The sequence below is a fragment of the Petaurus breviceps genome, unplaced genomic scaffold (assembly GCF_028583685.1).
Source record: "Petaurus breviceps papuanus isolate PSGF00001 unplaced genomic scaffold, PetGlider_PUasm1.0 90775, whole genome shotgun sequence".
NCBI lineage: Eukaryota > Metazoa > Chordata > Mammalia > Diprotodontia > Petauridae > Petaurus > Petaurus breviceps.
Window position 1 is genome coordinate 87,187 of NW_027187342.1, and position 13,529 is coordinate 100,715.

The following is a 13,529-nucleotide window of genomic DNA, read 5'->3' on the forward strand; positions in this document are numbered from 1 at the left end:
TAGATAGATAGATAGATAGATAGATAGATAGATAGATAGATAGATAGTAGATATTCAATCCCTGCATTAGTTCCATACACTGACTCTGCAGGGCAGGTAGGTGGCACATTGGACAAAGTGCTGGGCCTAAAATCAGGAAGACCTGAGTTCAAATCCTGCCTCAGACCCTGGGCAAGTCACTTAACCCTGTTTGTCTCAGTTTCCTCATCTGTAAAATAAGTTGAAGAAGGAAACAGCTAAGAAAATCCCAAATGGGGTCACACAGATTCGGACACTACTGAAATGACTGACTACAGGCCCCGCACTCTATCCACTGTGCCACCTAGCTGCCCTGTGCTTACAGTACCCCAGCCCTGATTCTAATCTGAATTCTACAGTCTTATTGCCTAGATCCTACCTTTTAAGAGTCCCTATAATCAGTGTGTCCTTATATCACCTATCTTGTACCAGATGCTGGATATTGTTTTATATATTGATCTTTTGTTAGCTCTGACATTTTCAAATGCTAAGCATCAGTTCTCAAAAGGCACAGTGACATCAATAACTGGCTGTTGGGTTCTCATGGTCTGGAATTACAAGGTCCAGTGAAGTGACTCCTCTAGGTCAGGAACTATTAGCTTTGCCCAAACCTCAGCAGTCTCTTGTTACTCTCCCTGCTTTTACTAGTCCAGTAAAAATGGCCCCATACAGTTGGGTGATAGCATTGCTCGAGGGATGGGTGCAGTGGCGAAGGATGTAAGGAAGCATCACACACCCGCAGTAGTGGTGTGTATGTGTGTGTGTGTGTGTGTGTGTGTATGTGTGTCTATGCCCATGGAATGAAATGTAATCTCTTCAGGCGCCCAAGGCCCTCTGTAGTTTGGTGGTCTCCTACCTTGTCAGTCTTACCTCCTGTTACTCTCATCCACATGCTTTACTCTTCTCTAGTCCGGGTGTTCTTAACCTGGGGCCCATGGACTCTGAAGATTTCTGCATTTAGATTCCTTGAGGTCCATGAACTTGGATGGGAAAAAAAAATACAGTTATTTTCACTAACTCTTGGTTTCCTTTGTAACCCTATATATTGTATTTTATACATTTCAAAACAGTGTTCTGAGAAGGGATCCAACAAAGGGGGTTCATGGCACAAAAAATGGTTAATAATCTGTGCTCTAGACAAACCCTCAACATACCTTGCACTTTCTCTGTGCCTTGGTTCATGTGTCCCTTGTGCTTTTCATCTGTTAAATCCATCTTTTAAAGCACAATGTAAATGCTCTCTAAGCCTTCTCAAGGCCTTGTCTTCTCCTCAAAGGCATCTGTGATTCCCCTTAACAATGATGACAAATTCCCCTTCAGGGAACATATACATTCTGCCCCCTCCCCCAATACTTTTATCATGTGATAAAAAGTGTGTTATTGTTGTATGCATGTATGTCTTACCCTTCTACTCCAGAACTCTTTGGGGACTGTTACTAGCACAGTTACATTCAGTACATTAGGCACTCATATTTGTTGGAGAAGGTGCAATGTGACGTGTTTGCTCAAACCATAATTTTTCTGTGGTAATTTACTCCTAATTTTTTTCTTCTTAGGGTTACCGAACAGGCTACACCTATCGATATCCTTTTATCCAAGAGAAGGCAAAGCACAAAAGCGAGGTTGAGATCCCGGCCACTGTCACGGCCTTTGTTTTTGAAGAGGATGGAGCCCCCATCTCCACTCTGAGGCAACATGCTCAGAAACAGCAGAAGGAGAAGACGCGTTGGCTGAACAGTCCCAACACATACCTTCGTGTCAATGTGGCGGATGAGGTCCAGAGAAGCACGAGCACTCCTCGGACCAAAACAACAGTAAGGGTTGAAGAGGGAGGGTATTTTTACTTGTTTAACCACAAAGGGCACTGTTGACCAGATACCTGACCCTATTCATTGATAAGGCCAGAGGCTAGCAGTCCCACACTTGCCCTAGAAATCATTGGAACCATCATCAGATTGTCCCAGACTCTGTAATGATGCTCTTTTGGGTAATACCAGGCTCACTAATATTCAAGGAGCCGGCTACATCTCACCCTTAGCTTGTCTCTTTTGTGAATAGTAGTCTCTATCTAGTTAGTTTAAGGTCATAACCTATGTGGATTTATCTCTTTAGGTTCTTGGCTCAGAACCCATCCACTGGTGCTCTCTCCACTTGTTTCAGTGGACTTCAATGCACATGTGAGCATGACATATTGGAGCCGATCACAAAAGCACTTTACTTATACCCATAGAAGTAAAATGAATAAAATAAATTAAAATAACTTTTGTATGTTCAAATCTGGCCTCAGACACTTAACACAAAAACTAGCCGTGTGACCTTGGGCAAGTCACTTAACCCCAATTGCCCCGCCCTCCCCCCTCCAAAAAGCAAAAAAAAAACAAAAAAAAAGCCTTTTGTATAGCCTATATGCCTATGGCCTCTCTCAGAACTAGACAACCTTTAACTGAGCTGCAGGCCTGTGCTTAGATCACTAGGAGCTAGCAAGCATCCTTCTATTGCTTTTCCACTCATGCCTTTGAGTAGGGTCAGCGTCCAATCAGTCGAAGGAACTTGGAACCTTGAAAGCTGATTCTCCCTCAATTTTCCCTTTTCTGATCACTCTCCTGTCACTGGTTAGGACCTTGAATCCTGCTTTCCAGCTGCTTCCTTGGGTACTTGGCTCATTGGCCGGTCTTCTTATACCTTGTGTAATCCCCAATCCCCAACATACTCCTTGATATTCTTTGTACAAGACAATCCATATCTCGATTCCAGGCATTTCCCCTGGTCCAAGTGAAATTCCAGGCCTGGAATTCTCTACCTCCTAATCCCTACCTCCACTTCCCTATCTTCCTTCAAGTAGCAATAAAATAAAAGTAAAATCCAGCCTCCTAGAGGAAGCCTCCTCTGACCCCACCCCCCCCTTCTGCTGATTATCTGCAATTTATCCTGTAGATAAATTGTTTTGCATCTTGTCTCCCCCATTAAACTGTAAGCTCCTTAAGGGGAGTGTCTGTCTTTTGATTTTGTATCCCCAGCACCTATCTCAACCCCAGGCACATAGTAGGCATTTAATAAATGTATATTGACTTGCTGGCTAGCTGGAATGTATACGACCCAATCACTCCTTTACATTCGTTCAACACTAATGAAGTAATGGAATGGTCTTGAGATTAGTCCCAGGATTAAAGTTTCCTTCATGCCTTCCATTCTTCATTCTTGTCCTTGAACTCTCCGTGCCTTTCTTGGCTTAAGTCACTTTTTGCCCTGGAGTGACGACTCCCTGACTAGTTGGTTCTTTCCCAATTATAAATGTTGAGGCCGCAACAATCCTGTTTCAGGATTTCCTGCAGAGGAAAGCTCCATAAATGTTATTATCTCATTTTACAGATGAGAAAGATGAGATTCATTGTGGCTAAATAACCTGCCTTTGATCACATAGCTGGTATCACAGGTGGAAAGCTGAACCCAGCCCTTCCTGACTCCAAGTCCAAGCACTCTAGACAGTGTCCTTTGGTACCTCATGTATGCTTATGACACTGAAAATGGGTGTACAGGCAATCATTTTCATCACATAAGCCAGAGGTTGCCAAAGCCTACCTTAGGTGATAGATCTAAAAAGAATCCCAGGGAGAGACAACAGTACTAAAAGACAAGTAGATTGTAGATTTCATGGAAGCCTCTCTTTCTGAGCTTCCTTATTCTTTTGCCTAACCTTTTCTGTTTTGTATTTGGTCAGTGGATGAAGGCAGATGAGGTGGAGAAGTCTAGCAGTGGAATGCCAATCCGAATCGAAAATCCAAACCAATTTGTGCCTCTCTATACGGACCCCCAGGAAGTGCTGGAAATGCGAAACAAGGTAAAATGATGCTTGGTTATCTCCTCTGTTCATGTTTCACTTGGTAGTATCTCAGGGAGTGCCAGTTGTGGTTTTCAGGATGAGCCTGAGTCCCTGATGCCACAGATTCTTCATGAAGTGAAGATGTCTGAAAGCTGTGTCTGAGAAAAGGAATGCAAATTGAATTTCTATAAATCAAATTTATTGTTCCATTGGTATATGTTATGATTTCATAAATGGCTTTCATTTTTACTCTGTGCCTCACATCTCAATAGCACTGGTCTTGAATTTGTTTGAGTAAAAGGCTACTTTGCTAGGACCAGAGACCCAACAGAGAATCTACCTACCTGTTCCCACTTGGCATCTTGCTTCTCAAAAATCTCAGTTCAGGAATATTGCAAAATACTTCTCATCATAATTAATATTAATAATAAATATTAAATAATTAATAATGATTTGTTTACCTTGGAAACAAAAATAGATATTACCTAGTAAACACAACATTCATTTATCCATTCATTTAACAAGTATTTATTGTGTAAAGAGAATTGTACTTGTTAGGCAAAAAAAAACATTAGGACACAATACCTACCCTCATGGAGCTTATGGTTTAATAGGTGGATAAGATATATAAGGCATGGAAAAAGGAGAATAAAGGTCATATTGGAGGTAGGAAGAAGTAAGATGATAGACTAGGTTCAGTGGAATATAGGGCATGTAAAGGAGAATAATAGGAAATAAAGCAGGAAAGGTAAAGTGGTGTCAGATTGTGGAAGGCCTTGATTTCCAGGCAAAGTAGTTCTAATACATTACATTACAAACTACAAGAGACGGACTCAGAGAGTGCCTAGACAACCTTCACGGACCACAGATCACACCACTACCTAACACTCATTCTGTATCAGGAGTGGCATCTTAACCTAAAGGGCCTGCTATCCCGTCACGGTGGACTAACAGCTGCCTCTCTGTTCTTTCCCTTTGCAGATCCGGGAGCAAAATCGCCAAGATGTGAAGTCAGCAGGTCCTCAGTCACAGCTGTTGGCTAGTGTCATAGCAGAGAAGAGCCGGAGTCCGGTCAGCAACCAAAATTCCTTTCTCAAGTGCAAATATTCTTCTTCCATTCTCTTGTTTATAGCTTTTAGTGAGAGAACAAAAAAAAAATCCGTGGTGAAGGGAGAGAGTGTCAGGTCTCCTAACTCACAGGAGCTTAGACTCTTAAAACCAGAGGCAGCATCAGAGGTTAGTTATATACTCTGACCCCTCATCAGCCAATCCGTCAGAAAGTTTTTATTAAGTGCCTGGCATATGCCAGGCACTATGATAGGCATGAGGGATACGTGTTGCAGATGTGGAAACAAGGCTTAGAGAAGTCAAATGACTTGTCCAAGGTCACACAGGTATAAAGTAGGAGAGCTGGGAATCAAACCCAGATGCTCCAATTCCCAATTCAGTACTCATTCCCTTCTATCACTCTACCTATTCTCATGCCTGCCTCTCCTAGGTAGTCCTAATATGACTGTGGGTGACTTCTACTCCCACTTATCCCGAAATCTTATCCTCCTAATCTGTCTCAGGGTGTTTTGTTTTGTTTTTGAGAACAAGAGAAGCCATTTAATTCTGTAGGTTCTGACACATGATGCAAGGAAAACATTTTTCTTCTATCCCCCTCCCTTATTCTCTTCTTAAACCACAGTTGTGGTCCAGTTTCAGCCTGAGTCAAAGCTGAGCCATGGAGAATTGTAGTTATCAGCATCCAGACCCTGAACCTTCTGTGCAGAGACACTGTGCTGGGAGGTCTGAGCTCAGATGCCATGGGAAGAAGTAGGGGCATAGAGGAATCAGAGATTTCCCATAGGACAGGGAAGGGACAGTTAATACCCTCACCTTTGCCACTTTAAACCCAGAGCTATCTTCCATCAGAAGAAAAGTTTTTAACCTTTTTTGTGACATGGACCCCATCAGCAGTCTGGTGAAACCTATGGACCCCTTCTCAGGATAAGTTTCTAAATGTATAAAATAAAATACAGAGCATTACAGAGAAAAATCAATTCTATTGAAACATAGTTATTAAAAACGCTGTTACAAATAAATTCATGCAACTAAGGTTGAGAATCCATGTCTTACAAGGTGTATCTAAGTCTGGTTCCCAGTCTTCAAACTAGAGAATCAGACTCATGGTGAGTAAAGAGAAAGTATCCAGATATATTGTGATTGGGCTTCTGTGTGGCCAGTAGAAAGAATACCATATTTGGAGTCAGAGGACCTAGGTCTGAATATGGGTTCTGCTACTTTCTACCTCTGTGATATTGAGTGAGTCACTTTTCCTCATCAACCCTTGTTTTCCTCATCTATAAAAATGAAGGGGTTGGACAAGATGATCTCCGAGGTCCCTTCTGGCTTTAAAGATACGATCCTACAGAACATAAAGTAATACATTATAATTTTAAAGCTTTAACTAGGATAGTATTTAGCAAAAGGGATAAACATTTTTGATTCTTTAGGAAATCATTGCTACTGAAGGAGTTTTACCTACAGGTAAACAGAAGTCAACACGGGAAATTTTTCTCTCCTGTATTGTAAAACAGAAACAACTAATATTCACAAAATTGCCTGAGGTTCACCCAACATGTTCCTTTCCAGGGTATAAATGGTTTGGAATGCTGAAGCTACAGTGACTTGGTGTATTTTGTTTATGAGTTTTAAATAATTGCAACCCAGCCTCAGGATTTGGTGTGGTCAGGAAGAGCAGTCACCTTGGGGGCCCAATGGAGAGAGCACGGAACTTGGAGCAAGAAAGGACTCATTTCAAACCTTAGCTCAGACACCTTCTAACTATGTGATCCTGGGCAAGTCATTTATCTGCAAAATGAGGATGATAATAACCTTCCTCCAAGGGTTGTTGTAAAAATCAAATGAGATAATCTGTGTAAAGCACTTTGCAAAGCTTAATAAATTATTATTATTATTCATTAGTATTAGTAGTAGTATTGTTAGTGTTATTCCCAAAGCTTATATGCCCTGGCACTGATCCTTCTGAGATTTTGGCTGACCACTGAGGTTTTAGCTACTTGGAGAAGGGCTGAAAAGTGTTATCCTAGCTAAGGAATGAAAAATGCAAAAGTACAGTTAATTAGAGATGGGTTTCCTTTAGTCTGTGACATATTTTGGTTTTGTTCTTTGACATCAATTTGACAATCCTGCTTGATCTTGGAGATCTGAGAGCTTTTACATAGGAGCCAATGTCTAAGCTTTGTTGGTGGTGAAGTGTGGATGGTAGGAAAAAACACCTTCAACTGCCTATTGCCCATGAAGGTGCATATCAGTCTGTCCCTGGCAAGATAACCAGGATTTGGGCCACAGAAACCTCAGAGAAAGTTAGTTGGAAATTTAATTGGTAGATTTGGTTCTTCATGTTCATTGGATTTGACACATATTCTGTGGTTAACTTTCAGTCTACAGATAGCCACCTGGCCTCCAAGGGTGACACAGACACCAAAGACGACTCAGAGGAAACAGTGCCTGCGGGACCAGAACCCCCCAATCCCTTCAGCCAACTCACTGACCAAGAGCTGGAAGAATATAAGAAAGAGGTGGAGAGGAAGAAACTCGAGCTTGATGGTAAATTGTGATCCATCATGATTATAATAGGGATGACAAGGGTACCTCAGAGGTATTCTAGAGCAACATCACAGTGAAGGGGGTGGGGAGAGAGAACAATGGATTCCAATTTTGCTACAGACCAGTTGTACGCATCTGGGCAAGTCACTTAATCTCTAGTTTTAGCTTGCTCATGTATCAAATGAGGACGCTAAACCCTACCATATCTCCCTTTATCCTTTTATGAGGTTAAAATGGGATCATAGGATTTAGAGCTTGAAGTGACCTTAGACTTTATCTAGTCTAATATAATTTTACAGATGAAAAAACTGAGAGCCAAATAGAAGAGTGACTTTCCAAATGGATGTGAACAGACTAAGGAAAGTATTATTTATAGTGTTAGTCCTATTCCTACCCACATCCTCACATGGGAAAACATTCAAATTATTCCAGGAAACAGAGATTCTATCCTATTATTTAAGCCTAGATGCTACAGCCTTTGTAATTCATCCATGAAACCAGCAATGTTTCATTATCAGGATATTCTTCCTTAATTAGGTTAACCTACCCCAACACACCTGCTCCCTGTTTCTTGTTGAGATGGATGAGGGGCACTATCTTGTTTGTTTCTTTGATTCCTGGCAGACACCAGGGGAAGGGAAGAAGAGGAGGAGGAGAAAGAGGAGAAGAGGGACTGTATCTAGTTCATAAGCACTTATGAATACATGTAGGGCATGCTGTCTATAAAAATAAAGAAAGTCAGAGCTGAATGTGATCTTAGGACAGCGAATGTTAGAGGAGTAAGAAATTTTACAACATCAAATATCTAAGCTATAAGAGACCTTAAAATATAGAATTTAGGATGTTATAGCTGAAAGAGACATTAGATATAGACCATATTAATGTTGGAACTGGACAGGAACCTGGAGAACACAGAGTATTAGAGCTGGAAAGAATTCTAGAATGTAGAATGTCAAAATTGATAAAATTCTGGATTATAGGCCATAGAGGGTGAGGACTAGAAGAAATCTTAACATATTTAACCTAGAATGTCAGAGTAAAGTCAGTCAATGAACAATTTAATCATCATTTAACCACTGTGCTAGGTTCTGGGGACACAGTGACAAAAATGAAACAACCCCGACGCCCAAGGAGTTTCTATTCCATTGGAAGAGACTATAAAACCCAGAATGTCAGAGATAGGAAGGACCTTCAAGGTCTTATCATTCAATCCCCTTGTTTTACAGAGGACTAAATAGGGGGTGCAAAGAGATTTTCAGGTATTTAAAGTCAAGAATCTAAGAATAGCAGAGGAAGGAAGAAAAGCAGGCAGGTCTCCTCCCTCTTGGTCCTTCACATTGTATTCATTAAACCACTGCTGTTGGCATCTCATTGGTCAGCACTTGAAACCCAAATTAATCCAAATGACCCTAAGAAAAATATCCTGCTTTTTCCCAGCTGAGCCTCTCAGGCTTTGATTGTCTGTTACTCCTTCCTAACCCTTCTAGCACTCATCACTTGTCCCAGTACCATCCTCTTTTATGTTCTGCTGCCAGAAAGGTAATTCATCTTTCCATCTCACAAAGGGGGGGAGGCCTTTGATAGAAGTATACAGAAACAGATGGTGATGGAAAACTCAGTGCACGTGATACCCAAATGCCACAAGAGATCCAATTTATCATGTCCAGGAATCACTTACTTAGAATGGTTCAACCATTCAGAATAGTATTTGCCCGAGTGTGTTCCACTGAGCCCTAAAGTCCCATACAATACGGGGATTCCAATGGAATGGGGGCTCCAAAAGAAAAGTCTGATGTCACCAGTATTTCCCCTTCTAAAATGTTAAATGTGAAATGTTGTTTAAAGAAATAAATCTCATTTAGGGCAAATTTCAGCTAGGAACTAAAACTGCGATTTCACTGGCAATAGGAACTTCCAGGATGAACACCTCTCCCAAAGCAGGTTGACACTTTCTCTACAGCTTACAGTCTTAGAAAGTAGCCCAGAGAAGTCGTATCAAACTCATATAGAAAGAAAAACCACTAAACCACATGTAAGGATCCCTGTGGGCCATGTGTTGACTTAGAAAACTACACATCTTTATGTATATCTCTTTTCATTAGTACACCAACATACTGAGATCATATAGGAACTGCCTTTCAGCCTGGTTTGGGCTGTGCTTGGGAATGCTGTGAGCTGTAGGAGGCAGCTAACTGAGTATTTGACCCCTGGCCTAGAGCAGTCTAAGAGGTTAAGCCCTAGGGACACACAGCAGGCATGAGAGGCAGCCAGGTCTCCAGCTTTGGAGCTACCAAAGCCAGTTCACCATACTCTGCTACATCATGCTTTCTCCCTTAGATGTGTAAAGAGGCTTGCTCCATTTTTATCTCCATAACATTCCATACCCTTAACCCAAATGTGTCACTATTTAGGTTTCTATCAATATATTTCAAGCCCTCCTCAATGTCAGCTGGCCAAAATGGTTTGGAAAATTCTGATTTAGTATAAATTTGGAATTTGTTGTTTGGTTGTTTCAGTCACGTCCAACTCTTCTTGACCCCATCTGGGGTTTTCTTGGCAAAGGTGCTAGAGTGGTTTGCCATTTCCTTTTCCTGCCCATTTTACAGGTGAAGAAACTGAGACAAATAGGGTTTAGGTTGATTCCAGGCCAGGGCCTTGTATCCACTGAGCCACCCAGTTGCCCTAGATATAGAATCCCAAACCTTAAAAAAAAAATCACAAAATGAAGTGAAAAAGGATTTATTAAGCACTTACTGTGTACTATAACTATGTTAATTGCTAGGATTACAAATAGAAAAATGAGATAGTCACTGTTCTCAATAAGCTCATGTTCTAATTAGAGGAAAGAACACATTGAGGAAGATTCAGCTGCAAGGCAAATGAAGAGGCCCAGTAGTCTTTAGGAAGCCCCATGACTGCCCCAGTATATGGCAAGTTCTCAAATCAGGATCATGCCTTGCCTAGGCACATCCATCCAGTCCAGAGGTATTTTTTTTTTAAAGCAATTGGGGTTAAGTAACTTGCTCAAGGTTACACGGCCAGTTATTATTTCTGGGTGTGGTGCTGAGTATCTGAGCCTGAATTTGATCCAGGTCATCCCGACACTGGAGCTGGTGCTCTTACTGGCTGAGCCACCTGGCCGCCCCTAAGCAATTGGGGTTAAGTAACTTGCTCAAGGTTACACGGCCAGGTGTTTCTGGGTGGATGCTAAGTGTCTGAGCCCGGGATTCGATCTCCAGGTCTTCTCAACACTGGAGCCGGTGCTCTTACTCGCCGTGCTACCTGGCCGCCCCCTAGTCCAGAGGTATTTTATCAAGCACAAACTCCCTATGCCACCCTTCACCAAAGTCCTTCTCTTCATTGTAGAAGCAGAGAACTCTGGGCTCTTGAAGGTTGTACCAATGAAGCGTACCACTGTGTCTCTGACAATAGCTCAAAGATCTATCATCCAAAGCCCTGCTTAGCTTATGAAAAGGCCCACAACCAGAGTGTGTGTGTGCATGTGCATGTACGTGTGTGTGTGTGTGTTGAGAGGATAAGGGGAAGAGGAAATGCTGTGATTGCTTTGGTAGCAGGACTGTCCTCCCCAGATAGAATCACAAACCCTTGAAATATTGCATCATTTATGCAGTGCTAGGCTAGAAGGTAAGGATTTTAAATGCAAATAAGACACAGCTCCTATCCTCAAGAAGCTTATAATTTCATAACATAGATAAAACATGCACATATGAAGTGAATAATGATATAAGACTATATATATATGTGTGTGTATATATATATATATGTGTGTATATATATAAAATGCTAAAATGAGCAGTAGAAATAAGAAGTGCTTACCACCTGTGTGGCCTTAGGTAAATCATTTGGTCGAGTCTCAGTTTCCTTGTAAGTAAAATTAGGGGCTGAACTAGATGATACCTAAGGTCTCTTTTAACTCTAAATCCTAGAATTCCCTGGCAACGGTGTGAACCAAGCCACAGAGATGGGTGTAGTGTATGGGAGTATCATTGAGAACCCCCAGGAAATAGGGTGAGGGACTTTCTGAAAGCAGCAGACCATAGAAAGAATTCTTTGTAAAATGGTATTTGTGAAGGCCAGAATTAGAAAGGTGATCAAAGATCTGTAAACTGTAAAAACACTACAATATGTAAGAATTATTATTATTGTGTGATTATTGTTATTGAGGTTCAGCAAGCTGTGCTTTTTGCAGTCTTTATAGGAGAGGGCAGAATGGAGGTCTCTGGGTGGGGAGGGATCTGGCCTGCTGCCTCCTGAAAACTGCCTGTGGGGCTGGGGATGGCATCCAGCCTGTTCAAGGGTAGCATTCTGACTGCATAGGACATTCCATGCTCCATCTGGTCTTGACTTCCAGAAGCGGAATGTAAATAGTGATGAACAAAACTTTATCGGTCACTAACCCTCCTTGTGTTGTTGGACAAATGTTTATATTCAAAAGAATGAGTAAAGCAGAGTTTTCCTTTAGCATTAATAGATCCCAGGGCAGACAGGATTAAGAATAGTCCTGATTCCTAAGGGTAACAAGACCTAAAAGGTGGCATTTGTTGTTGTGGTGTTTCTATCACCTTCTTCACAGTTTATACAAGCACAGAAGTCAAAACAGATTTAACATGACCTACAACAGCCCCTCCCATGGTGTGGTGACTCCAACTCTTTATGTCAGAGTGGTAACTAGCATAGGGTAAATAAGGTTTTATTCCATAGAGGGGCACTGAGATCTAGGGAGGTCCACTTTCTTCTGGGTATGGGAGGCATTGCTTTTTGACTTGGAGGGATTATTTCCTCTCTGTAATAACTGCTGTTCCCATATTTGATCTCACAGTTCACTGGGCTCTATGCCTTCCCTTGTAACCCTCATAAGGGCCAAATCCAGACTTTCCCTTTTCCCATCATGACCATTCCCTATGATCCAGCTCCCTTCTCTATTCCAAACCCTAAAACACACAATCAATTTTCCTGATTTTCCCTCACATCCACCCTTACTTCTTATGGATGACTTCACCTCTGATCTAGGCTATCTAGCATTATTTTACTCATCTACTTGTATTTTCAGTCCATTTTCTGTCTCTTCATGTATCCTCTTATCTTTCCCTCCCAGCTCAGAGAAGAGGGTTTCCTCTTTTGCATAACTACTTCACCCATCAAAAGATGGCTCTTTATTTCTGTGCTGTTCACATTACCTTCTGCTCAGTTATACAAATGTTGCCAGCATCTGCTAAGCTGCCAAGAGGATGCTGTGTCCTCTCTTTCTGCCTCTTTCATCACTCTGTTCTGTTCTGAGATCAGAGGAGAGATTTGACTGAAGAAAAGCACACAAGGTCAGTAAAAAGTGAACATGACCTTCTTTACTGCATTCCACAAATCTTTGGAACAAGGGAAAGGCAGTATGGTGTGGTGGAGAGAGAAAAGCCAACATGAGTGAGAGGCCAAGATATGTGAGTCCTAGTCTTGGCTTTGCTATGTACTAGCTGTGTGAGTACTTACCCCTTCAGTGACTCTTTTCATCTATAACATGAGGATTTTGGATTAAATGATCTCTACAATCCTCTTCAGTTTATGTATAGGTTTCTAAAATTCCTCACAGCTTAAATATTCTGTGAGTTCTTTTCCTTCCTTTGCCTTAAAGCCTAAAGGAACTAGTTTTTATAACCAGATATATTTCAATAATGAAAGTGCTTTGAATGAGGTCCAAGATACCCTCTTATATTGAATTATACTCTGTGAAGGTGAAACCTTCCTCCTGGATTCTATTTCATTTTTCCTCGCTATTAGAAAATTTGAAGATGACAAAAAGATGGTAAGTGAAAGAGACAGCTAATATTTTAGATGATAGAATTGAGCTTCAAAAAGATCTGAACAGTGAGCCAAATATAAGATGATATAATTTGATAGTACAAAATGCAAAATCCTATATTTAGGTTCAAAAACTGAATTCTAAAATGCAGAAACTAGACCATAGTTCCCATGGGGGGAAGGAACCCAGGGATTTCAGTATATTTCAGTCTCAGTGAGTTAACAGTGTGACATGGCAGACAAAATAATAATGTGGTCTTAGGTT

General features: G+C 41.3%; 1 protein-coding gene and 1 long non-coding RNA gene across 9 annotated transcripts in view; one reads left to right on the forward strand and one right to left on the reverse strand.

Annotated features, from left to right (window-relative positions):
* The window catches only part of ADD2 (adducin 2), an 88,560-nt gene that overhangs the window by 46,587 nt on the left and 28,444 nt on the right, over positions 1 to 13,529 (forward strand). For all 3 annotated transcript variants that reach the window (XM_069068840.1, XM_069068842.1, XM_069068841.1), the window contains exons 10-13: positions 1,575 to 1,832; positions 3,737 to 3,856; positions 4,820 to 4,909; positions 7,288 to 7,453. In XM_069068840.1, the coding sequence (XP_068924941.1) occupies positions 1,575 to 1,832; positions 3,737 to 3,856; positions 4,820 to 4,909; positions 7,288 to 7,453 (634 nt within the window). The remainder of the gene's footprint in view (positions 1 to 1,574; positions 1,833 to 3,736; positions 3,857 to 4,819; positions 4,910 to 7,287; positions 7,454 to 13,529) is intronic.
* The window catches only part of LOC138146789 (uncharacterized), a 60,490-nt gene that overhangs the window by 12,660 nt on the left and 34,301 nt on the right, over positions 1 to 13,529 (reverse strand). For 4 of the 6 annotated variants that reach the window (XR_011164586.1, XR_011164587.1, XR_011164589.1 and 1 more), the window contains one exon: positions 889 to 998. This is a non-coding gene — a long non-coding RNA (uncharacterized lncRNA). Of the gene's footprint in view, positions 1 to 888; positions 999 to 4,342; positions 4,971 to 13,529 lie in introns of those variants that run through there. The other 2 variants (XR_011164588.1, XR_011164590.1) reach the window with 1 other exon arrangement.